At 36.5% G+C, this 25,595-nt stretch overlaps 1 protein-coding gene across 11 annotated transcripts in view; it reads right to left on the bottom strand.

Annotated features, from left to right (window-relative positions):
• Positions 1–25,595, bottom strand: part of LOC126969874 (5-oxoprolinase) — a 60,576-nt gene that overhangs the window by 16,941 nt on the left and 18,040 nt on the right. For all 11 annotated transcript variants that reach the window (XR_007730484.1, XR_007730483.1, XR_007730485.1 and 8 more), the window contains exons 6-21: positions 25,150–25,235; positions 22,835–22,932; positions 21,160–21,267; positions 19,534–19,686; positions 18,261–18,400; positions 16,273–16,340; positions 14,760–14,893; positions 13,319–13,470; positions 12,397–12,542; positions 11,523–11,667; positions 10,788–10,920; positions 7,797–7,941; positions 5,200–5,347; positions 4,487–4,599; positions 3,096–3,280; positions 2,108–2,205 (exon numbers count right to left, since the gene is read on the bottom strand). Coding sequence is in view for 1 of the 11 variants with exons in the window: in XM_050815459.1 (XP_050671416.1) it covers positions 2,108–2,205; positions 3,096–3,280; positions 4,487–4,599; positions 5,200–5,347; positions 7,797–7,941; positions 10,788–10,920; positions 11,523–11,667; positions 12,397–12,542; positions 13,319–13,470; positions 14,760–14,893; positions 16,273–16,340; positions 18,261–18,400; positions 19,534–19,686; positions 21,160–21,267; positions 22,835–22,932; positions 25,150–25,235 (2,052 nt within the window). In the remaining 10 variants the exon portion in view is untranslated. The remainder of the gene's footprint in view (positions 1–2,107; positions 2,206–3,095; positions 3,281–4,486; positions 4,600–5,199; positions 5,348–7,796; positions 7,942–10,787; positions 10,921–11,522; positions 11,668–12,396; positions 12,543–13,318; positions 13,471–14,759; positions 14,894–16,272; positions 16,341–18,260; positions 18,401–19,533; positions 19,687–21,159; positions 21,268–22,834; positions 22,933–25,149; positions 25,236–25,595) is intronic.

The raw sequence follows: 25,595 nt of genomic DNA, 5'->3' as shown, positions 1-25,595 counted from the left end.
AGCTAGATATTCTGAGAACTGTTGATTTGTATGTTTTATATTTTTAATGATACTGTAAGATATTGCATACAACAATTTATTTATATAATACTAGCAGACCCGACAGACGTTGTTCTGTAGATATTAAAAAAAATACTGTTCTATAGGAATTTGCCAATAATAAATAAAAACATCAAGAATTATTTCGTTAAAAATGTTCCCTGATGTTATCATGAAATTGTTTCACAGAGGAACTGTCACACCGTGCGTCAATAAATTCTCTCATAGAAAATATTATGTCCATACAAAACAAATATTGAAAATAAAAATAATTATGGGTCCCAAATCGAAATAAAAGCTATCCTATCCCTCAAGTTGGACTAAGCTGCACTCCATGAAGTAACCCCCATTAAAATCAGTTCATTAGTTTAGGAGTCCATCGCGGACAAACAACGTGACACGTAATTTATATATATTAAGATTCACCAGTGACATTCTCAGTACCACCAGGAGCTATTAGATCTCCGTAGGCCAGTAACATAGAAATCCAAATGAGAAGATAATAGAAATAGTGCTTATACCCTGCGGGACGACTGTAGGATATACAGGCTTATCCCCTGCGGGACGACTGTAGGATATACAGGATGTCTCAGAAGGAACCAGTTATTTAATTTATATTTATTGGAAGAAATGAAAACCAAAATATAAATATTACTTTAGACAATTCATTAGCGGCTCTTTCAAAACTTTAGAGATCTTTTCGAAGCAGCTGTATAAGGATCAATATTAAGATCTTTTTTCAATATTTCTTTATAAATCCATAAAATTTCAAAGGTTATTATCGCAGATGGTTACCGCAGATAACCATAAGAAAATATCCAGTGGGGTTAAGTTATATCCCCTAAGAGGCCACTCAACGTCAAGGCAAAGGAATGCGTTAACAGACAGACGAAGTCTGAATTTCTGTGCTAAAAAGAAAAGTCCAACTCTTAGATATTTTATACGTCTATATTACTGCTACAAAACCGATGAAAACAGGCCAGCTTTATTAGTTTAGTGTGCGTGACAAGCTCCGTCTTACACTCGCGATTTGAATGTCACTTTACGTTAGTGTGCATTGCTTAAAATAAAGGTTAACTATCAATCCCAATTTATTTCGATGTATTCACAGCCGTCAGAGTCTATCTAGACCATAGATTATCAAACTTATTTCTTTTACCGCCCCCTTTGAAAGTCAATTATTTTTCAGCGCCCCCGATTTTTTATGTACTCCTAGTACAAGTATTCCTAGTTTTATACCGTCATACAGGGCAGAAATATAAACTAATTAGGGCGTCTGTGCACTCATACGATTTAAATTCATATCCGTGATACTTCAAAGTGGCCGTCAGACAAAAACGTACATTCAATTGGTAATTTTTCATGTATCCGTAAAATCACGGATGAGTGCGCAAACACCCTTATTCGAATTTTTTTATATAAGTTATCTTAATGACACTACAAATTAACCATCGCTCACGACCCGCCAATGCCCCCCATTTTTTTCTGGGAGATCTAAAGTGGGGCCTTTAAGGTTTAATGCCCCCCCCCCCTTTAGGTTTCTAACGCCCACAAGGGGGCGTTATCACCCACTTTGAGAAAGACTGATCTAATTGTACAAATGATCTAAGTTCCAACTAGTAATAATATTAGTATTCAATGTCGATTCGGGGGAAACTAATTGAATAACTTAGATTAAAAATTGGTTTTGTGCTCCAACTAGATACCGCAGGCATAGTCGCAAAGTGCGGCAACTAATACTACGCCCAAGTGGGCGTACTCGAGCCAGTTTCGAACAATGTGTCACATGTTCTGTTAAACTTTGCGAATAATTGAAGCCAAAATGCCGGGTTGCGTAGTAAACCTTTGTAAAAAGAATACTGCAAGAAATAAAAAAGACACTGGGATCACATATCATCAGTAAGTATTTTGTATTTTATCAATTTCAATGTAAAATATGTCAAGATGCCACGCACACAAGCATCTAATAGTTGCCGTAATGAAAAAGCTTTTGTTCGTAGGTAGTGCGGTATCTAGTTGGAGCGCAGCGGAGACCAATCCTTAATATAAGTTGAATTATTTGTCTTACCCGTTGGTTTGCAGCAACTTGAGCCTTTAAATCCGACAAGTTGTCAGCCAGGTTTCTGGTACCGGAGCAACCGGGTACTTCGCCTGGCCTCATCAGCTCTGAAACAATATTGGCTGTTAATTTGGGCCCGACCCACGATAACTTGTAATAACTTTCATGTGCGCAATTAGTTAATAATATAATAATTAATGGATAGTAGTTAATTTATTAAATTAAAACTTCTTTAGCCGAGTTGGGAACTCTTTGGTAGAGGAAAATCTTATGGGTTAAAAAAGGCATAAAAGGCCATAGGTTATTCGAATCCCCGCCATTTTTCTTCGATATTTTTATTGTTTTGTTTACAAAAAATGAGCGATTCATTTTAAACGCTGAATATTCGCGCGAATTATCATTATTGCACTATACAAAATGTAAATTACTACTAAAATAAATAATTGTTTCATTAATACTTATTTTATTTGTATATAATCAGTAATTAATAAATAATAACGCTGTATATAAACTAAATAGTACCGCTGTTTACATCCTCAACACCTGGATGTAGCGGTCTTTCACCGTGCGATAATCAACGAACTTTCTTTCGCCTACCCGCAAAAAGTTTCCAAGTCAACGACATGAGTATTTGTAAATAACGCGCTTACACCTAGCTCAAAGGCAGACATTAGAAATAGAACTATTTATATTTATTTACCATACCATATTTACTTTAATATATTTTTTCTAATTATCATTTTGTTTAAATATAAAATTAATAAATTTATATTGTGATAAAAAATTTCACAAAGACCCAAGTTTGCATTCTTATGGCTAAATAGGAGATACTTTAAGCTATAGTAAGACCAAATTTGTACCACCCTATTTAATGGCAAATAAATGAATATTAATAAATGAATGAACACGCAACACCAGGGGTGAAGAGGTGCCTTTAATTGTGAGAACTGGGAGTATACCTTCTTTTCGAAGACCCTTCTTGTCTTTCTTATTATACCTTTGACGAGTTCTTCTTCATTGAACCGTCCCCCATCTACCAGCATCAGAGACAGAAAGGCAGCCCCCTCGTGAGCCAGACATGTAGAATGGGGGGGCATCGAGCCCGGAGTGAGCCCCCCTATATCAGCATGATGGCCACGACTCGCCACAAAGAAAATGGGCTTCGTCGGATTATTACAATGACTGCAACAAAAACAATAGTATTATAATAAATAAAAATAAAAAAGCCTTTATTTCTATTCATATATTTGCCTCTACGGTTAAGGCCTCCCCTAAACATTTCCAATCCGCTCTATCTCCGGTCCAACTCTTTGAGTAAAAATGCCACTCCATCTTCTCTTTTGTCTCCCGCTTTGTCTAGAGCCCTTCCATGGTTAATAGCATTTGCCCCGCGACGTCGTTCGCGTACATATTTTTACATCTTGGGTTACATTATTAGACTTTTAGTAGGGATCCCTAATTTTTTTTGAAAATATAATGTACCCTATAACACTCGGGGATAATCTAGCTTCCCAACAGTGAAAGAATTTTTCAAATCGGTTCAGTAGTTGCGGAGCCTATTCAATACAAACAAACAATCATATCTTTCCTCTTTATAACATTAGTATAGAAGTATAGATTACATCAAAAAACAAAGATTGTGTGTCGAAAGACACGACCAAAAAATCTTCATCTAGGCGTGATTTGTGATAACATGATATTAAAAGTTAATTAAGGGGAAGTGTACCAAGAATACTGGCAGCATTACCGCGTTGGATAGCAAGGCTGATCCGTTGACCGAAATAGCTGCCAGCGCTTGGGTTTCCAGTAGCCTTATTGAGGCGCGAAGATAGTACTTTGTACAATCTCCACGCCTCTGGGCCCCACGGGCCAAGTGTCTCGACACCAAACCGCACAAAGATGTAAGACTTACTGAGACCGACATATTTGCGACGCTTGCCGTCTTCGGCAGTCGAAGCAGCAGCCCCAGCAGCAACTGACGTAACTTGGGCATGAGAAGGAGCCAGAGTGTCGACGCAAGTAGCGTCCCACACCAGCGACCTTCCCCGTTCCCAAGCCACCAGGGTCATTCCATCAGGACGCTTGCCATCACGGCGGGTAATACCATTTGGCTCTAAAACAGCCGCTATATTAAGAGCGGCAAATGCCCTGCGGTTGACTTCATTAATGCTAGCGCGTTAGTCGACTCGAGCCGACTATAACCGGCCGCTACATATCCGAGCGTGATAACTCAGTATTTTAAATACTCCCACAAAAGTGCTTTTAAATGAAAACTTAATTTGAGTTTTGATTTTAAACTTTTATCATCGCGGATCCTAGAACTTCTAGAAACTTCGATAATTACTTGAAAACCGTTCTCAGGAGAAACGGCAAAATAAAATTACTTACTCATAGAAGACGGGCGTGATAACAGTTAGGTCTGGTAGGTGTGAACCACCGGCTTTCGGGTGGTTGGCGAGAAGCACGTCACCTGGCTTCAGGGTGTCACCTCGCACCTTCATCTAATAACACGAGATATATATATTTTTAGTAAAACATTAAATTTGGTGACATTTTACATTAACAAATGAAATTCTTTAAAATTTTGCATATATTCTCACATTACAGTAGTGATTCTAAGGTCGGATTTCGGAGAGTAAGTTTTATTCCCAGGTTAAAGCTGTTATTTGTTCTCAATGATGATCACGCATAAGATAACCATGTCTTCATTTCACCAAAAGCTTACCCTGAATGATTCTTTTAAATCGAGACGAGCAGGACGTTCAGCTGATGGTAATACGCCCTGCCCATTACAATGTAGTGCCGCTCAGGATCCTTGAAATACCCGAAAATTCTGAGCGGCACTACAATTGCGCTCGTCACCTTGAGACATAAATTGTTAAGCCTCATTTTACAGTAATTTCACACGCTACGACCCTTCAGACCGAAACACAAGAATGCTTACACATTACTGCTTCACAGCAGAAAAAGGCACCGTTGTGGTACCTATAATCTAGTCGGCGTTCTGTGCAAAGGAGCTTCCCACTGGTGTGTATGTGTAATTAATTTGATTTCTGTCCAATAAACACGCACTGCAAAATGAGTGCTTGTAAAAGGAATACCTGATACTGCACCGTTTCCTGCATGGCACCCAGGTGTACTGGAATGTGCGGCGCGTTGGAAACAAGCCCACCGTCCGCTCCGAACAGCGCGCAAGAAAAGTCCAATCGCTCCTTTATGTTAACAGATATCGATGTCCGCTGCAACACCCTGTAATGCAAGAAGTTATAATATTAATGATGTAGTGAAACTTTGTAAAAATAAAATTAATATTAATAAATAAATTTAAAGATATTTTAATAACATAAAAATAAATTAACTTTAATCATATAACCTATTATTGTATAAAATATTTATATCTATATTACTATAACTTTATAAACATATTTTAATTATTTTCAAACTCAATAAATATTTGTCAACAAACGCACAAACAACCACAGCGGACACAATTTTATATAACAATCAATGCAAGCAAACATCTGTTTCTAACTGCGAATCCGTACCGGTTTGTGGTTAACGTGTATTGAAAGGCATAATTAGTATGTCTCCCACAATGATCGGCGCAAGCCCTATGTTTATTCAATTTCATATCGAATCTTATAATCTTAATTTTTAGTTTGTGTGCTATAGTGTAATAAATTCTATTTTGAATCTAAAAGTCGTTTAAAATCACCAAACCGGCTAAAATGAGCTTAAACTTATAGCTTTGGTTGCGAGAATTTCATCACTGGGTCATATTATTAATTGACACTCCCGAAAACTGCGAAAATTAAAATATTTTTTATTGAAAAATTCATATCCGCCATCTTGGATCTCAAAATAGATGTCATATGCGTAATGGACGATCCCGAAAACGTCGAAATTGATACCCATATTTGTTCTAATGAAAAAGTCACCTCCGCCATCTTGGAACTCAAAAGATATGTAATATTGGTAATAGAAATTCCCGAAAACCTCGAAAATGATAATCATATTTTTCATTATTTTATTGAAAAAATTCACATCCGCTATCTTGGATCTCGAAATAGATGTCATATGAATCTTAATTGTAACTCACGAAAACCATATTGTATAAAAAAAATATTTCCAAAAAATTAAATGTTCAATAATATTTTAAAAAAGTATATACAAAATAAATATTTCAAAAAAACTAGTTAAATAAAATATTACTTGTGTACTAATATTGGGAGTTTTGAGTTTGTGTTTTATTTTATTACAACAGTTCCATAAATTATTGGGAATTTTATTCCCTATAACATCTAGCAACATTACAAACACAAACTTGTACACAGGCCTATTCAAATTCAAATATTTTTATTCAAAATAGGATTTATAATCACTTATTAAACGTCAAAATCTACCACCCACTCAAAAGAGACTGCCTCAGACCTGAGAAAAATGGGCGCAAGAAACTCAGCGGGCTTTTTTTTTTATATAAAATATGGATTACAATGTAATATCGTACAATAAACATTAATAATTAAAGAGCCCGAGGGTGTTCGCTTTAATCACAAACGTTTTTTAACAATTCTTTTAAATTTCGTAACACATTTGTTTTGTACATTTTCTGGGATCATATTGTAGAAGCATATACATCGCCCAACAAAAGACTTACTAGCTCGACCCAACCGAGTAGTAGGCATAACAAGTTTATGTTTGTTCCTCGTATTAACATTATGAATGTCACAGTTTCTAGAAAATTCCTCAATGTGCTTATGAACATACAAAACATTATCAAAAATGTATTGAGAAGCAACAGTCAAAATGTTTATTTCTTTAAATTTTTCTCTTAATGATTCTTTAGGACCTAGGTTATAAATCGCGCGAATAGCCCTCTTCTGCAGCACAAAGATAGTATTAATATCGGCCGCACTGCCCCATAACTATGGATTGCATTCCGTGCCTCTATATAAATTAATCGTGGAACAGAAATCAAATCAAAATAACTTTATTCATGTAGGTCACGGAAATGACACTTATGAATGTCAAAAAAATATTGTTTCTTATTGAATCTACCGCTACTTCGTAAAGGGTTGAGCTAATGAGAAAAAGTAGCAAGAAACTCATTGCCACTCTTTTATATCAAGGTTTACATTTCCATCGATTTACAAATCATTTCGATTACAATATCTTATACATATATAAAATTCTCGTGTCACAATGTTCGTTCCCGTACTCCTCCGAAACGGCTTGACCGATTCTCATGAAATTGTGTGTGCATATTGAGTAGGTCTGAGAATCGGCCAACATCTATTTTTCATCCTCCTAAATGTTAAGGGTGGTCCACACTAATTTTTTGACATTTTTTTTTAAATTTGTTAGATTATGAGTCAGCATTAAAAAATACATACAACTTCAAATTTTCACCCATCTACGATCAACAGTATCTTTGTATCGCGATTTTAATATCGGCAATACAACGTTTGCTGGGTCAGCTAGTAATATGTAAAATGATGCAACAAACATACCCAAACATCAAATAGTCAATGCCTTACACGAGTAAGTCAAAAACAACTGTCGGCACATGTACTCTCACTTTACTTTTCTAAAATATGTATTGTAATTTTAAACTAGTGGTTAGATGTTTTATTGTTTAAAAAAAGTATTTCATCTAAATACTCGTGTCGAACGAAGGAAATATATACAATGTAATTACCTTCCCATTTGTTCAGCAATGGACATGAAGCGATGGGAAAATATACTGAGCAGAATGGCATCGCATTCTGTACTCGTGCTCCTATGCTTTCCCTCTCCTATCGTAATACGGATGTCTCCGTACTGAGTTATTACTGCACGACAATCTGAAATTTAAGAAAATGTGTGAGATCTATAGAGCGTACTTAGATTTTGCTCAGGATTTACTTACGAACAATTTAGCTGAGTGTAAGCTTAGTATAATCTTTGATTTCGTTTTTGTAGTCATTTGACAGTTGAATATATACTTTATAAGGAGGGCAAACGAGCGTACGGGTCAACTGGTGTTATATGATCACCGCCGCCCACATTCTCTTGCAACACCATAGGAATCACAGGAGAGTTCTTTAAAAAAGGTGTACGCGCTTTTTTTTCAAGGCAAGTCCCGGAAACACCGAACAAGGAAGCTCATTCGACAGCTTTGTAGTACGTGGAAGAAAGGTCCTTGTAAACCGCACTGTGGAGGACCGCCACACATCCAGATGGTGGGGATGATATCCTAATTTAGGGCGTGTCATGCGAAGGTGGAATACTGACCTTAAGCTTAGACAGTTCAATGCAAAAGTCAAGGTCGCATTTCATCACATTCAGCTAACTTTTACTTAAGTTTGACCAGTATACATCGCTCTATACATCTCAATATAAGATAGCCCGCTTTTTCCTAATGACGGCAGGAAGATAACCTAGCCAACGATGTAACTACTGTAAACGCTAAAAAGATCATTAGCTGCTGGATCCACCAAACCATGCGGATAAAGTTGCATGAACTTGGTCTTGTATATACGGCTGTGATTTAAGTATTGGACTGAGTAATTTTACCAACTCTGGCGCTTCTAATGGCCAATTACTGATTAATTTTACAAAATCTGGCGTTTCTAGTGGCTGTTGATTGAGTCGTTTTAGTATATCTTGCCTTTTAATGGCTACTGACTGAGTAATTTTACTAAATCTGACGCTTCTAGTCGCTATTGACTCAGTAATTTTACTGTATCTGGGCTTTTAATGGCTACAGACTGAGTAATTTTACTAAATCTGGCGCTTCTAGTGGCTACTTACTGATTGATTTTAGTAAATCTGGCGTTTCTAGTGGCTATTGATTGAGTCGTTTTAGTATATCTGGCCTTTTAATGGCTACTGACTGAGTAATTTTACTAAATCTGACGCTTATAGTGGCTATTGACTCGGTAATTTTACTATATCTGGCTTTTTAATGGCTATTGACTAAATAATTTTACTAAATCTGGCGCTTCTAGTGGCTACTAACTGAATAATTTTACTAACTCTGGCGTTTCTAGTGGCTGTTGATTGAGTCGTTTTAGTATATCTGGCCTTTTAATGGCTACAGACTGAGTAATTTTACTAAATCTGGCGCTTCTAATGGCTACTAACTGAATAATTTTACTAAATCTGGTGTTACTAGTGGCTGTTGACTGAGTAGTTTTAGTATATCTGGCCTTTTAATGGCTACTGACTGAGTAATTTTACTAAGTCTGGCACTTCTAATGGCTACTGACTGAGTAACTTAATTACATCTAGCGGTTCTAGTAACTACAAACTGAGTAATTTTACTACATCTAACACCATCTAGTGGACACAGGTACAAGACTGCAGGGTTTACTTTTAATTTAGTACATATATGAGTGAGTGATAATATTACATCTAGCGCCATCTAGTGACTCGTGGTTTAGTAAGTACATAAGAGTACTTAGATTTCCATATCGTACCTTACATCGATTCGCTCGAGTAGTATAAAGAAAGTTTCATTTTATACTAGTATCACTTTTCGTAAGTATTCGAAATGGTTTTGATGACGTAGGAATGTATCTGCTGAAAGCTGAAATAATAGTTATTTATGCAACTGTTGTGTAATAATGGGTATTAAAACACGAATGTGGGTTTTACTTTTATTGATAATAGTATCACATGAGTGTTTTAATACCTAATTATCAACAGTCGCATACAAGACTTTATCTACACCTATAATATGAATACTCTATATAAGATTCTGAAACAATTAGCTAACTACTAACATTAAAAAAGCCAATCCTAGTAAGTAATACATCATCCAAACGAGTGTTGTAATGAAAACGAATGATACAATGTTATACTGAATTTCATTACAACACTCGTTTGGATGATGTAATGGTTACTAGAACATTGGGTGTTTTAATATTGGCAATAAGCTAACTTTAGAACCTTTAATAAGGGATCCCTATCTTTTTTAAGAGGATTTAAAGCATGTGTAGATTAATTTGTATACAAAATTGTTATTTCAGAATGTCAAAGCTACAAATTATTCCCATTCTTTATGTTTCATAATTTTGCCAAAGCTTCGAACTGGAACATATAACAAGAATATGAAAAAGTTGAAATACAATGAAACAACCGCACCCTAAACCTGTAATCGCGCGTCAGTGCTCGATTACTGAGTAATAAACTCGTTCGTCAGTATACAGTTGTTAATATTGGCGGAAACAATCATTTTCTATCACGTAAGAATTTCATTGAAAGCTAACGAAACTAATATAACACAAATAAAATTTGAAAACAAAATTTTTGCAAATCTAACGACAACAATCTAACGAGCGACATCTCAAGTCAATTTCCTAATGTACAAATATTAGTGTTAAACAGGTTATAAACTGTAAAGTAGATCCTGTAGAAGCCACAACCTGAGAGTTCAACAACGCATACAAGATTTTATCAACGATACGTCACTCGAACGGTTGGCTCATTTAGAAAGAGCGCTCGTACGGAACGCGAGAGGTCGCGGGTTTGAGTCCCGAATCTTCATAAAAAATTGCTTTCAGTTTTATTTGTGTAATTAATCCCAGAAGTGAGGGTTAACACTTTAAAAACATAACAAATAGGTAATGAAACTATTATTGATTTTTCGAGTATTGCTGCAAAATACTAGCAAGATACTCGCGAATAAAAAAAGTGTTGAAAGTACCTGGTTCAACGAGAATAGTGGAGAGACTATCCATGATGATTGCAGGGCCGACTATCTCCTGTCCAGGCAGCAGTTTATCCAGCAAATATATCGAGGTATCCTGGTAGCCGCCCTCAAAGTAAACTTTCACAACCTGCTGGCGTGAAACGTGACACGATTGTGTGATTATTTATCTATTTATTGAAAACAACGTATTGTTTTTCAATAAATTCGTATGTTGTTGAATGTCGACTGACTCTGACTACCATGTCTTTCTGTTTCGGCTAGTCTCCTATGTGCAAAGATTTGGATTGATTTTAGCGCAACTTTCACAGGCGGAAATGTATTATAAGGAATAAGTTTGACGCCTTTTGGCTCAAAAATTGCATTCAAAATTCCGCACACGTATTTACATAGCCGCCGGCTAAATGGTACCACAGCGGCGCCATATTCTGCGGTCAAGCAATAGTGCCCTACAAACCAAAACTAGTTTAGTAACAATACTGGGCTTATCAACAATATGGGCATCAACTCGTGAGCGAGTGCTGCTTGTGGTGCCAGCTATGTATAGTGTATGTTCACGAAGCATCCTAACACAAACGGTGAAGGTTTAAAAGCTGATGCATCCGGCTCGAAGGACCATGGAAAGGGATGCACTTAAGGATATATATAGTGGTTTTTAGGGTAATAATTGTGTATTGCATTACATGCATCTCGATACCATAATATCAAGAAGTTAAGACGTGACCACATCACCTTATCCACGTTGGGCGTTACATCTGCTCCTCTCCCCACCAGAGGGACCCGCTGGTCTTCCGAGCCCCGCCCCACGCCACGGACCCGTACGTCATCCACTATGACGTCACGATCGCTCAGAGTGAAGCCAAACTCCTTCTTATATCTTTAACAACAATAATACAACATTTAAGTGAAGTAATTCCATTTTAACTGAACTTCACGAGCTGGCAAACATCGAAACAGGTCACACAGGGGCCATGAAATGTGCCGAAACTTTATTTTTTTTTATTTGTTAGGGAGACAAAATAGGTATATACAGTCGTAATTAATTACCAAGTTAATTAGCGCTAAAACAACAATTTTTTGGTCGTCTTTATTGTTTAAATTGCAATTGGTATCAAAATTAATATACAGAATTTTTGACTAACTATTCTCAAAAGACTCAATTCAATCTCTATTCATTTTCAAGACTTGAAAAATGTGTTTTCTTGGATAGGAGATTTAAAAAATTCAACGCCATTTTTTAGGTGTGTATAGACTCTTCCCCAATTTGTTGAGTACTGCAACAAAAAGTCAATACTATTACGATACGATTAAAACGCGTGTAATTGTAACTGTGTTTTTAAATTAGTTTTTATTTAACTGGACGATTTATGACTGTGAATTCAGATAGTAGTAGGTAGTATTTGGCATAGGTAGTTGTCATTATGAAGTGAGAAAGAGAGAAAGGAGAAATCTTCTTCTCTTTTGCCAAGACTTTTGGTTGGTCGAAATGGATAACCACTAGGTTAAGTGTTGTAAGAGTACGTGGGCGGTGATGATCAGTTAACATCAGATGTACCGTTTTTTCTCCTGTTCCATAAAAACTTGGATATATTTTAGAATGCCAAACCTTTCTACGAACGAAGTATAGAAATCCCCGTGGTTAGTGTGGAGCGCGGAGTCCCCAGGTGCTGGTGACACCATGAGGGCGCAGTCCGTGCCCGAGTAGCGCAGGTGGAGGTAAGGCTCCAGTACAATTTGTGAATCAGTGAAGCCCTGGAAACGGAAGAAATGTTACAAGGCAATGACAGAATCATCATCATACATGATTTCAGCTGGAAGGACACTGCTGGACAAATGATCGGTCTCGTGCTGCCCATCATCCAACCTATTCCGGCGATCTTAAAAGGCATTCAAGGCATTTATTTTCTCAAAATTGATTCCTTTAGAATTCTTTTTGATGTCATTTCTAATAACTACTAGATACTACTACCGCTTCGGAAACAAATGGCGCTCTGAGAGAGAAGAAGCGGCGCAAAAAACTCTCCCAGCATTCATTTTTTGCGCTCTTTTCAATAAAAAATATACAATATTGTAAAATCTAGTCCCAGGCTGTCCGATCATTTAGATATTCAGCAGTGGAGTAATGGGATTTACGACAGAGCCATTTTTTTTGTTGTTTTGCTCAGATCGTCGGTCCATCTTGAGATGCCGGAGAATAATTGGACGTAATTTCAGAAAAACGATCCAAACCACAATCATCTCGAAATTGAGTTAAGAACACAAAACTGGTCACGTGATTAATATTAACGGACTGACAAAAAATAGCAGACATACTGTCACTCTTTAAATGACATCATAACTTAGTAGCCAAATGTATGGAATAAATAGACTAATATTTATTAAACTTTAAACACGAATTTCTTAAAATGTGATGTTTGTGGCTTGGAACGTTTTTCAGGAACTACGTCCAATTAGAATAAAATTAATATAAAAATATCCAAATTCAGCACTATTTTCTTATTGTGGAAAAAAAAATTGACAACCCTAACCTGCGCTCTAAGCTTCTTTCTGCACGTGTCACCCAAGGCTTTTAGTTGCGCGTCAAGTTGCGGGTAGTTTTGTTTGGAATACACAAGCGCGCTGGGCTGTTGCGCTTCCTGTACGACATCAGCTAGGGCCATGCCGTATGCTGATAATATACCTGAAAAAAAAAATAATAACACGTACGTTTGAGTCAAATATTAATCACTTTGGGCTAAGCTAAAAAAAGCTAAGTTAAAAATTATATTACGGCTTAAGGCGACACTAAATGCCAGCGACCTTTAGCGATATGAGTTCACGGCTTCCGGCCCGCCATCTATGTAACAAAGCCAATATTTTAAAAATTCTTGCGTGGAAAACAGTTTATATGCTTACAATTCTCGTTATTAACTACTAATCTGAATAAATGAACCTACACAAAAAAGTACAAGCTATAAGAATAATTTTTCTGAGAGAAGTACCAAAAAAATGCGTCACATGCCATGCCAAAAAACTTGTTTAACTTCAAAGAAAAGTGGTAGTTCAAAAAGGCTCGGCAGTGTTAACTATGACCAACAGCAAGCATTAGCAACCTAAAAATAAGACTTAAGGATATATGTAACAGGATTAAGTAGTGTTCATAGCTCGAAATGCTATACTTTCACCACAAAACTTGTCTAAAAACACCATGTTTGCGTGTTTTCTGCTTACTTTCGCCTTAACAAGTTTTTCTTATACTGAATTATTTGTCATATTTTACTAATTTTAAATACTATAGGGAGCTCAAGCCGTGTCTGAGAGCAGCGTGCACGAACGGAAAGAATTCCATAAAAAAAAAAAAATTGTTTTCCTAGAATTTGAAAATAAAATTTATGAACGATGCGGGACTGGAACCCGTGACCTCTCGCGTTCCGTGCGAGCACTCTTCCACTGAGCCAACTCTCAGGTTGCGGCTTCATCTACAAGACCTACTTTATAGTGAATGATTTACTTATAAAATATTATGATTTACTTATTTCATAAATTTTGTTTTCAAATTTAATTTCCTTCTCTAGTATATATATTAATAGCTGACCCAGCAAACGTTGCATTGCCGATATAAAAATCGCGATACAAAAGTTACTGTTGATCGTAGCTGGGTGAAAATTTGAAGTTGTATGTATTTTTAATGCTGACACATAATCAAACAAATTTAAAAAAAAAATGTCAAAAAAATTAAAAAAAAAATTTCGTGCGGACCACCCTTAACATTTAGGGGCATGAAAAATAGATGTTGTCCGATTCTCAGACCTACCCAATATGCACTCAAAATTTCATGAGAATCGGTCAAGCTGTTTCGGAGGGGTTCAAATTTTAACACCATGACACGAGAATTTTATATATTAGATAAGTCTACAGTTTTCTTTATTTTTTGGCAAAATTTATATTTAATTTTGGCTTGTAAATATTTGAAAACACACAAGTACGTACCCGCATATTTATGAAGGACCAGTACAGAGATACCAAGCCTCTTGGCGACAGAGCAGGCTAGCTGACCACCTGCACCTCCGAAACAAGACAACGCGTGCGAACGCACGTCGTACCCGCGTGAAGTTGTTAACGCTCTGTCAGTAAACAAAAGAAAACTTTGCACATTTACAATTATTAAAATGATACAAACCAAAATAAGTAATAATTTCTTAGAACTAACAAATAAAACAAATTAAATTAATACAATTTATAGCTTAAAACGAAAAAGGTACTGTGCGGCAGTGAATGTCACCAAATGGAGCTAACTCAGTAAAAAGCTGCAATGGCGTGGTGCCAATGTAGCACTGGTTTTCAGTAGCCCCAACATTATTGAGTCTGGGAGTAGCAGCGACTAGTAATTTTTAAATTATAATTATGAATATAAGTCTATGAATATAAATAAATAAAGGCAGTATAGATCTAATTTTTGAATTTAACTCTCAATAAAAATATATATAAATAAAAAAAAATTGAACGTTAAAAGAAGATCATTTAGATCTTAACGACGGAAAAATCATAAAAAATAAGGTTATTAATAATAAATAACTGTTAATATATATTATGGTTACTATAAATGTTAATATTGTTGCGTAGCAACCCTTCGAAGTATATGACGAGAGTTGTCAAACTTCAAGACATTGTTAATTTCAACAGTTCCGTCAGCATTACTCGTAGCTCAGCGGAAAAGTGTTTACTTTAGACGCTGTAGACCCGGGTTCGATACACCTACCAGTGTATGGATTTTTTTGGGTTTTGTAAAGTTAAAGGAAATTTCTAGTTAGTTCAGGATCAAATCGAACAGAAAAAAAGGGATGGAAAATGTGTAAGCAGGATAAAAATAGTTAAAAGAATTTTCTAGTACAGTTTAAATTTAAAGATGGAATGGGAGAATCATTTTGAAAATAGAACGGATCCGGGGGTATATAAGCCGTACTAAGCGTGGCCTACAGCAGTTCTAGTTCTGACTCGAAAGTGTAAAGAAGAAGAAGAAGAAAAGAAGAAGTAGTGAAAAGTGGAAGTGTTCTAAGAAGAAGAAGACAGAAGAGAAGTAGTGTTCGGTGCAGTGTGACGCGTTGAAGGTACCGCCGCCCACAAGAGGAACAGCGGCAGACCGGCGAAGTGCAAGTTCAGAAAAAGTGAACGCAAATAAAGACTCGTTCCTATAAGCGGAGTATTATTTCCAATCCCTGACCCACTCTCGTGTCAATATTATAATATAAAATTTAAAAGAGGTACAAGCAGTTAAACAGGTTTATAAATATCATTAAGAAGGTAATGTAACTGTATCTGGACAGGCTATTTCATATGTTTGACAGCAAATTTTTTGTGCCTATTTGAAGCGCCACTTACGAGCGTCCAGAGAACTAATTTTGACGTACTGTTTTGTCTTCTACTCTATGTCTCTTTGTAACCTTACAATTTTAAGACTGTTTTGTTCCCGAATATATAAATAAATAAGTAAAAATGTTGGCACCTTATCGCTCGACACATAGTCTCGTTAGCAACGTCTATGAATCCCATTGCAACTTCTTCCATGCTCATCTGTAACGATAGTGATTAGTTACATATTATGCTTAGCCAATGCATTGTTATAGGAAAATGTTACGTTAAGCCAATAGATTAAAAAAGTGTGTACTTATATTTGAATGTATGTATCTGTAGGAAATTTTACTTCTTTGGCCTAAAAAAAGCAAAAATCCTTAAAATTATTTGTTTCTCGTGCTATTCTACGTTTGTAGATACAAGAACAATATTGTAAAAATCTTGCAACGATGGCTTTGACAATTAATTATTAAATAACGAATACGGCTGTACGGGCTTGAACCCTTCGCCTATCCTAACAATGGACGAAGAAACCAAAAAAAAAAAACGAATGTCGCAAACGGCAGAAAATTTTAGGAACCATCTTCAACCTGTTACTTTTGTGTTACAGTGATGCGCGCGCATCTTAAAATTTCTCTTTCATCATTTTTTCATAACGCGCCTAATTCTTTGGGCATAACTTTAAAAATATTTATAGGCGGTAAGTAAGAGCATTGTTTAGGAGAGCATATTACGTGATTGTATAAAGATACCAATATTTTGTCGTACTGGAAAGAAAGCTCCAGTTTTGGGACTTAGCCCTGATTCCACCAATGACACTTCCGAGTTGAATAAACTCAGTTTTACGTAAACGAGTTCAAATGCCGGTCTAGATCTCGATTAAACACAAAGCGATTTCACCAATACCTTCTGACCGTGTTGACGTAAACTGATGTTACATGTCATAATCAATTGAATGTATCAAATACCTGTCAAAGCTGTCATCGATGAAAAAAACTACTTGATTTAAAAAAAAACAATTTAATCTTCGCTAAAGAGACAAAAATGTACGCATATTGTGTTTACTTCTGTGTGTGTGTGTGTGTTTGGGATTGAGCGCGTGGGGACACGTGTGTATGCGTGTTTTGGGTGATTGTGTATGTGTATGTGTGAGTATTTTTGAAAGGATAACTTAGGTGTTTTGCCTGGTATCATATATTTGACATTTAGAATAAATTCATTTTTGGCGAGGAAGAAAATATCAAAGCCTGAGAAAGACATATTATAGAGGTGAAAATCATTTTATACATACAAACTAAATTAAGTTATTCTTATTTAAGTATGGACACAAATGTAACTGAGTAGACCCCAGTTTCCAAAGAAGGAAGTTTCTTCTTCTTATTTGCTTTTGTATTTAAGATTAAGCTAATAGTTGTCTTCATTAACTTATTATGATTGAATGTATGTTCGCGATGAACAAAAGAAAGATTGATATCTAAAGATGTATATTTCGTCTGTCTTAACATTTTTTTTATTTTTATTTTTATGATAATAAGGGACGAGACGAGCAGGACGTTCAGCTGATGGTAATTGATACGCCATGCCCATTACAATGCAGTGCCGGTCAGGATTCCCAAAAAAACTGCACTACAATTGCGCTCGCCACCTTGAGACATAAGATGTTAAGCCTCATTTGCCCAGTAATTTCACTAGCTACGGCGCCCTTCAGACCGAAACACAGTAATGCTTACACATTACTGCTTCACGGCAGAAATAGGCGACGTTGTGGTACCCATAATCTAGCCTGCTTCCTGTGCAAAGGAGCCTCCCACTGGTAACAGGATTAGATTCAATTATAGTTTCTTGCATAGTTCAGGTATCGTGTGCAAGTAGTTGAAGTACAATAGAATGAATGAATTAAAAAAAGTTCTATTTGACAGTTAGATGACAGATGAAGTATGATTGACAGAGTAGATAAACAAAGTAATGTTTGAGTTATTTGATGGATTTTGGTGTATGGCTCAATATAATAATAAAATTTAATTTAATCCAGTCGACGAGAGGAAATCTGGCGTCGACAGTGTGGTAAGTAATGAATTCATTTTCATTTTCAAAAATTGGTAATCAGTTTGTGTATCGAAATTCATAAGCCCCGCCCACCTCTTTACCGCCATCTTGTTTGTGGAACTCGTTTATCTCATTGGTCAGTTTCTTGAACGCGCTCACAGTCGCATCCTTGTCCAACGGTTCATTTTCATTCGGACCGAAGATCTTCGGAAAGTATTCCGGAATCAGGCGACCTGGAACAGTAATAATACTACAGTTAAAATTACTGAACAAGAGGGAGGCCGGCCCTATAACAACACTGTTATTTCAACTACTCAAAAAACTAGTGGAAGATACCAGATATACCGAAGTCCCCGACGTGCGAATTACACGTACGATCCCATAACGCTCTTTTATGGACGAGGAAGGCGAACATCGCTTATGAAACGACACTATAAATATTTTTTTAAGTCACTGAATCTACTATATGTTCGGAAAAAGTAGAGCTCGTGAGAAAAACTTATCAATTCCGTTACGTTAATAATATTAAATTCAAATTTAAATATTTTTATTCAAAATAGGATGTGACATCACTTATTGAAAGTCAAAAAACTACCACCCATTCCAAAGAGAATGCCTCAGATCTGAGAAGAATGGGCGCAACAAACTCAGTGGGCTTTTTTTGTCATCAAAAATATGTTTACAAAGTAATATTGTACAATCAAACTTATTATTTAATAGCCTGGGCGGTCACTCCATTCCCAATCTGTGGAATCATTAAGAAACAAATTTATGTTATAGTAACCTTTACCACACAAACGTTTTTTAACAATTATTTCGAATAACGTAATACTTTTGTTTTGAACATTTTCTGGGATCTTGTTGTAAAAGCATATACATCGCCCCACAAAAGACTAACTCGACTTAGCCGAGTAGTAAGCATAACAAAATTATGTTTGTTCCTCTTGTTAACATTATGGTTCCCACAAGAAATTTACCAGTGGGAGGCTCCTTTGCATAGGATGCCGGCTAGATTATGAGTACCACAACGGCGCCTATTTCTGCCGTGAAGCAGTAATGTGTAAGCATTACTGCGTTTCGGTCTGAAGGGCGTCGTACCTAGTGAAATTACTGGGCAAATGAGACTTAACATCTTACGTCTCAAGGTGACGAGCGCAATTGTAGTGCCGCTCAAAATTTTTGAGTTTTTCGAGAATCCTGAGCGGCACTGCATTGTAATGGGCAGGGCGTATCAATTACCAACAGCTGAACGTCCTGCTCGTCTCGTCCCTTATTATCATAAAAAAAAAAGAAAAATAAAATTAGTCTTGTTCCCTATAGGTACGTGATCTACATGGTGAAGTTTAATATAAAGATGGTTAGTTACCCAGCAACAAGTTCGCGTCGGTCACGGTGAGCGGGCCCCCTTTCCTGTAGCACGCCGGGCCTGGTTCAGCCCCCGCTGACTCCGGGCCTGCCACGAACAGTCCCGAACGGAAGAAGAGCATCGAACCCCCACCCGCCGCTACTGTGTTGATATCTATCAAAACAAAATGACAGTGACATTTGACAACATTAGTAGTGTTTATTCTCTGAGGGCATACATTAAAACATGGATTGAAACAGTAGAGCCTTCTTACCCTTACTAGTAAAATATATGAAAAGGAATGCACTTAGGGGTCGATATACCTTGGCATAAATACTGAAAAAAAGAAAAAAATATATGTTTTTTATTGCAAATAACATTTATTACTTTTACAGTGTGTTCGTTTAATACATAAATATAAAACAGTTTAAAGTATAAAAAAATTAAAAAGCTTATTCAAAGTGGTCTCCATTGGCTGCAATACAGTCCTTTAAACGTTGAGGAAATTTCTTCACTGTCAATCGTACAGATTGGGATAGGGACCCCAAATTATTATAATGTTTAGAGCAAGCCGTACTCTCTAAAACTGGCCATAAATCATAAACCAGCAGATTAAGATAATAAGACGACGGCCAGTCTTCAGCTCTGATGAAGTCCTAAACATTCATTTCCAACTACGACTGCGTAGACCGAGCTTTATGACCCGGCGCCGTCATGCTGAAGGGACCATTCTTGGTTGTTAAGGGGCTTCACTACCTTCTCAAGAATGGTATCTTGATACACTTGTGCCGATGTTTTAATACCTTTTACACAAAAGTATGGCTCAGTCACTCCTTTATAGCCCAAACCCGCACTGAATTCGGATAGTGCCCAAGTTGCACTCTGTCGACTAATTCGGAAACTTCCTTAGAGCTTTGAGCATAAATACGGTCATTTTGTTTGTTTAAATGTTACTCAATTGTAAGAAAATTCTCATCCGTAAACAAAAATTCTGTGACCTCCCTGTGCATACCGCTTCAGTAGTTGTTTCAATTTTACCACCATATTCTTTTTTAAATTATCAGTTAAGAAATGACCAGTACGTCTCTTATAGGCTGCAAGTCCTAAGTCTTCTTTTAAAATACCGAATAAAATAAAATTTTAAATTTTAAAATATCATCTCCCGATATAAAATCATTTGCTTTCGGACAGGATTTCTTCGAAGTCTTTCCCTTATTGCTTTGACGACCTCTTTCGTACCAACACTACGTGGGCGGCCAGATCTTTTCCTGTAGGAAACAGAGGAGGTCTCATTGTACCTACTACGAGTAATTGCCCGGTACACAAACATTTTACTAATACCAAGCGTATGAATAGTTTTAAAAATTGCATTTGGCTCTATACCTACTCTGTATTATGCAATCATAGTGATTCGGTTCTCTTTATCACTCCGCTGCATCTTACTATCACAAAATATTGTACAATGCTAATACATTGTACAATATTTTACGCCAAAATGAGAAAACTCAATGAACAATCATATAAAAACGACAGATTCCAAATTCAAATGTAATATTTTGATTATTTTTAATTCTAACAGTATTTATGGCAAGAATAAGTATTTATTTATGTAGGTAATGTATTTATAAGAGACAGAAGAGTTATTACCCAGCTGAGGTGCCTGTATGGTGACTCCCGCTGTTGTCGCTTCGTGGACATGCTCCAGGGTTCCGGCGTATCGAGACACGTCTGTCGAGGTTCCGCCCATGTCGAAACCTGCATAGCATTTTAAATCAAACATCAAACGTCGTTTTATTGAATTAGGCGTTACTTTGCGGAAATCCATAATTATACAAATGATTTAAGTTTTCTTTAGTGTTAATTCCGCCAATATTTGTTTTGAAAACAATTCGGCACGTGTTTCGCCTCTACACGAGGCATCCTCAGGACGTGTTGTCTCGCCAAATGCGTGGATGCCACGTGTAGAGGCGAAACACGTGTCGAATTGGTTTAAAAACAAATATTGGCGGAATTAACACTAAAGAAAACTTAAATCATTTGTATAATCAAACCTCGTGTCATTGTTTGATGGCAGGAACTTTTTAGCAGCTCCTTTGCACAGGATGGCAGCTTAGGTAGGTACCACAGAAGCGTATTTGCTGCCGTGAATCAGTTAATCAAGGGAAATGAAAACAAAATCACTTTATTCATGTAGTTCAAGGAAGTGACACTTATGAATGTCAATTTAATTTTCCTTTTACATTTACCGCCACTTCGGAAAGGGTTTAGCTTAATGTGAAGAAGCGGCAAAAAACTCATTGCCACTTTAAAGGTAAGGTAAGGTAAGGTTAACATGCCAACACGTCCCGCGCGCCCGCAGTAGCTGATGATATGTTTTGGCGCCAAACCCGACGCGGCCACTTGCGACGCTATATCCACTTGAGTTTACAATAGTCAATTAGGTTTATGTAAACAAAAAACTTGATTTATGAAAGATTCGTGCTGTGATATTCGCTCTTTCGGAGTTGTACGCGAAATTGTGGTGCTATACGCGTCAAAATAAAAATTATTTAATTATAAATATATTAGTTATGTTTCCAATCAGATACAGGTAAAAGTAATGTTAAAGCGAATATGTTTTGTATTTTTTTAATATATAATGGCCATATTTTCGTTATTGGGTCTCTGTAGTGCACTATAAGACTATAATTATGTTCCATTGTACTTTTTAGCACACTACAATGGTTGTATTCGTCCTGAAAGATAACTCTGTGGCTGTGGTCTAGGTAAGGCATTGCCTTCTCTTTAAAAAACTGTCATTATAAATAACATCCCTTTAACATAAACACTCGAACGTATCGTCTTACTGAAGCAACTAAAAAGAGATGCAATCAAGTTTTTTTACACGCTTTTTATTAGCTTCACCGGTATGTATGTTTGTCACCGACTCATTTAGGCGCGATTTTGATTAGGCAGATTATGTTCAAACTTCGTAGATTTATCAAGGACTGGTGACAATTCATTAATTTGATAAAATTATTCTATTTTTCCAAAATTATATGGCAGGAATTGATGTTAATTTTTAATTTCAACCATTATCTTTAACCAATTTATCTAATATTAGGAAATTACGTATACTAAAGAGAATTTTTAATTCAACAATGCAAATTAAGTGCAATTTATAAAAAAAAAACTAAAAAAACATGGTTTAATAAGAAAATTTAATAAAAAGCGTGTTTTATTTAGTTATTTTTAACTAGTATTTATTAAAAATTCAGACATTTTGAAGAAAATCTGTAATGTAGGTACTAAATACCTACCTACGTTGACAGTTGGCACTTACCAATAACGGGTAAATTAGTTTCTTTCTGGTACGAAGTCATCGCGTACCCGACCACACCGCCAGCAGGTCCTGAGAGTATAGCGCGCGATCCGTTGAACCTGGAGCAATGAATATTTAATAGTACAAGTACAGAAGTCTCACTCTGCAAAATCAATTAACGAAATAGGGACTCTTGCGGCAATATAATAAGGTGTAATTCAGATCGCATAGCGCTATTAACCTACATTTTTATTTACCTAGAAATTGCCTCTCTTTCTAATGCGTGACTCTTACCTATTCTGACGACAATAGGGTTGTTATCTTCACCCAAACTTCTACCTACCTAGTAAAAGGTCATCTTTTAAAAATTGCTTAGTTTTTTTCTATGATATAAATAGATAGCTATGTAATCGTTATTTTAAGGCGACACTAAATGCCAGCGAACTTGAGTGATATGAGTTCACGGCTGCCGGCCTGCCGTCTATGTAACAAAGCCAATATTTTCAAAATTCTTGCGTGGAAAACAGTTTATATGCTTACAATCCTCATTATTCACTACTAATCTCAATAAATGAATCTACACAAAAAAGTACAAGCAATAAGAATAACTTTTCTGAGAGAAGTACCAAAAAAATGCGTCACGCCATGCCATAAAACTTGTTAACCTTCAAAGAAAAGTGGTAGTTCAAAAAGGCTCGGCAGTGTTAACTATAACCAACAGCAAGCATTAGCAACCTACAAATAAGACTTAAGGATATGTGTAAGGATTAAGTAGTGTTCATAGCTCGAAATGCTATACCTTCACCACAAAACTTGTCTGAAAACACCATGTTTGCGTGTTTTCTGCTTACTCTTCGCCTTAAAACAATATTCTTTCGTTGTCAAACCTACATCAGTTACAGATAGTAATGCATGCGGTGGAAGACCACGACATAGTCATATCTACTTAGTACAGTAAATAAATAGCTACCTAGCTATCATGAATGGTAATTTCATTATAATAATAACTATTTAAAAAAGTCGGACGGTGAAGTAGAATAACTATACTCGCACGTGCGTCACTGCTCGCTCTTGAGTCCTTACTGGCTGGCCTATTGTGTAGGGACCGCCGCGCGTACTTACGATTTCGATACCTCACAGGGAGTGACACAGGCCTGCCTGGATTATGACAGATGGACGATGACTATGACAGTCATCTTAACATAATATACTTGCATTTTTTTTAATTTGCTTGATTCTTTGGGGTTGTGTAGATATGTGGGTTCTCTCTGCAGCTTCCACCGCACACTTCTACAGCGGCCATACTCCACAAACGGAAATTATGCACGTTTTGCAAGAAATTTCTTGGCGACAGCCACTTTGTGCAAATTACCGCCTAGAAAAGAGCATACTCTTTGCCTCACCTCTCCCCATCCCGTGAGCCTCAGCTCGTTTGCCCCCCTTATATAATAATAATATTGACACAATACAATATGCTTACTTAAACATACATAAATACAAATAAACATCCATGACTCGGAAACAAACATTTATATTCATCATATTAATAATTGCACCTACCGGGATTCGAACACGGGACCTCTAGCTCAGTAGGCAGAGCCACTAACCACTAAGCTATAGGGGTCAAAAAATAATATATAAAAAATTCACTATTTTTAAATTAATTAATGCACAACCCGTCATAAGTTCGGATAGCTAAGCGTTTAAACTTAATGGGCTATAGCGCTGGATGCGTTATGGAGGCAAATATAATGTTGTGTAACATGTTTTAGGTTTAAGACATCTGCAATTTTAAATGTTTTTTTATATCTCGTGTACTGACACGACACGCTTACGATTTTATTATTTAGTTCATAATTATATATATTATTAGCTGACCCAGCAAACGTTGTATTGCCAACAAGTAAGTAAGTAATAAAAAAATAAATAATTAATTTTTTTTTGGGGTATAAAAAATAGATGGCGACCGATTATCAGGCCTACCAAATTTATCGTAGTACAATAATCATTATATTCGATTGCCATCTTGCAACTCTACTGCGTATCTGTGGATCGAATAGAATAATATTAAAATCGCGATACAAAAATAGGTGTTGATCATAGACGGGGGAAAATTTGTAGTTGAATGTATTTTTAATGCTGAAAAAAGAAAAAAATATATTTAGGGATGGGTCATGGGTGACCCTTATCATTTAGGGGTTGGAAAAATAGATGTTGGCCGATTCTCAGACCTACCCGATATACACACAAATTTTCAAATAAATTGGTTTAGCAACAAACACCGGGACACGAGAATTATATTATATACATATAAGATATATGGAACTAATACTCACAATGTCATTGGTGTGAGTCCACCATCAGACTGCATGAAGAGCACGTTGGAATTCTTCAATCCCTCGCTGAACCCTTCCGCAAAACCCTGCCATTAAAATAAAAACTGTAGGTGTTTCTAATAAATGTATCCTGATGAACTATTTAGTTGACAATTCTGCCAATAAGGTGAACAGTAATATTAATATTACCAGTGGGAGGCTCCTTTGCACAGGATGCCGGCTAGATTATGGGTACCATAACGGCGCCAATTTCTGCCGTGAAGCAGTAATGTGTAAGCATTACTGTGTTTCGGTCTGAAGGGCGCCATAGCTAGTGTAATTACTGGGCAAATGAGACTTAACATCTTATGTCTCAAGGTGACGAGCGCACTTGTAGTGCCGCTCAGAATTTTTCGGTCAGCTGCACGTCCTGCTCGTCTCGTCCCTTATTTTCATATAAAAAAGGC

Source organism: Leptidea sinapis, chromosome 19 (assembly GCF_905404315.1).
Source record: "Leptidea sinapis chromosome 19, ilLepSina1.1, whole genome shotgun sequence".
Taxonomy (NCBI): Eukaryota; Metazoa; Arthropoda; class Insecta; order Lepidoptera; family Pieridae; genus Leptidea; species Leptidea sinapis.
Note: the sequence above shows the minus strand (reverse complement) of the source record. Positions and strands in the feature narration are given on the sequence as shown.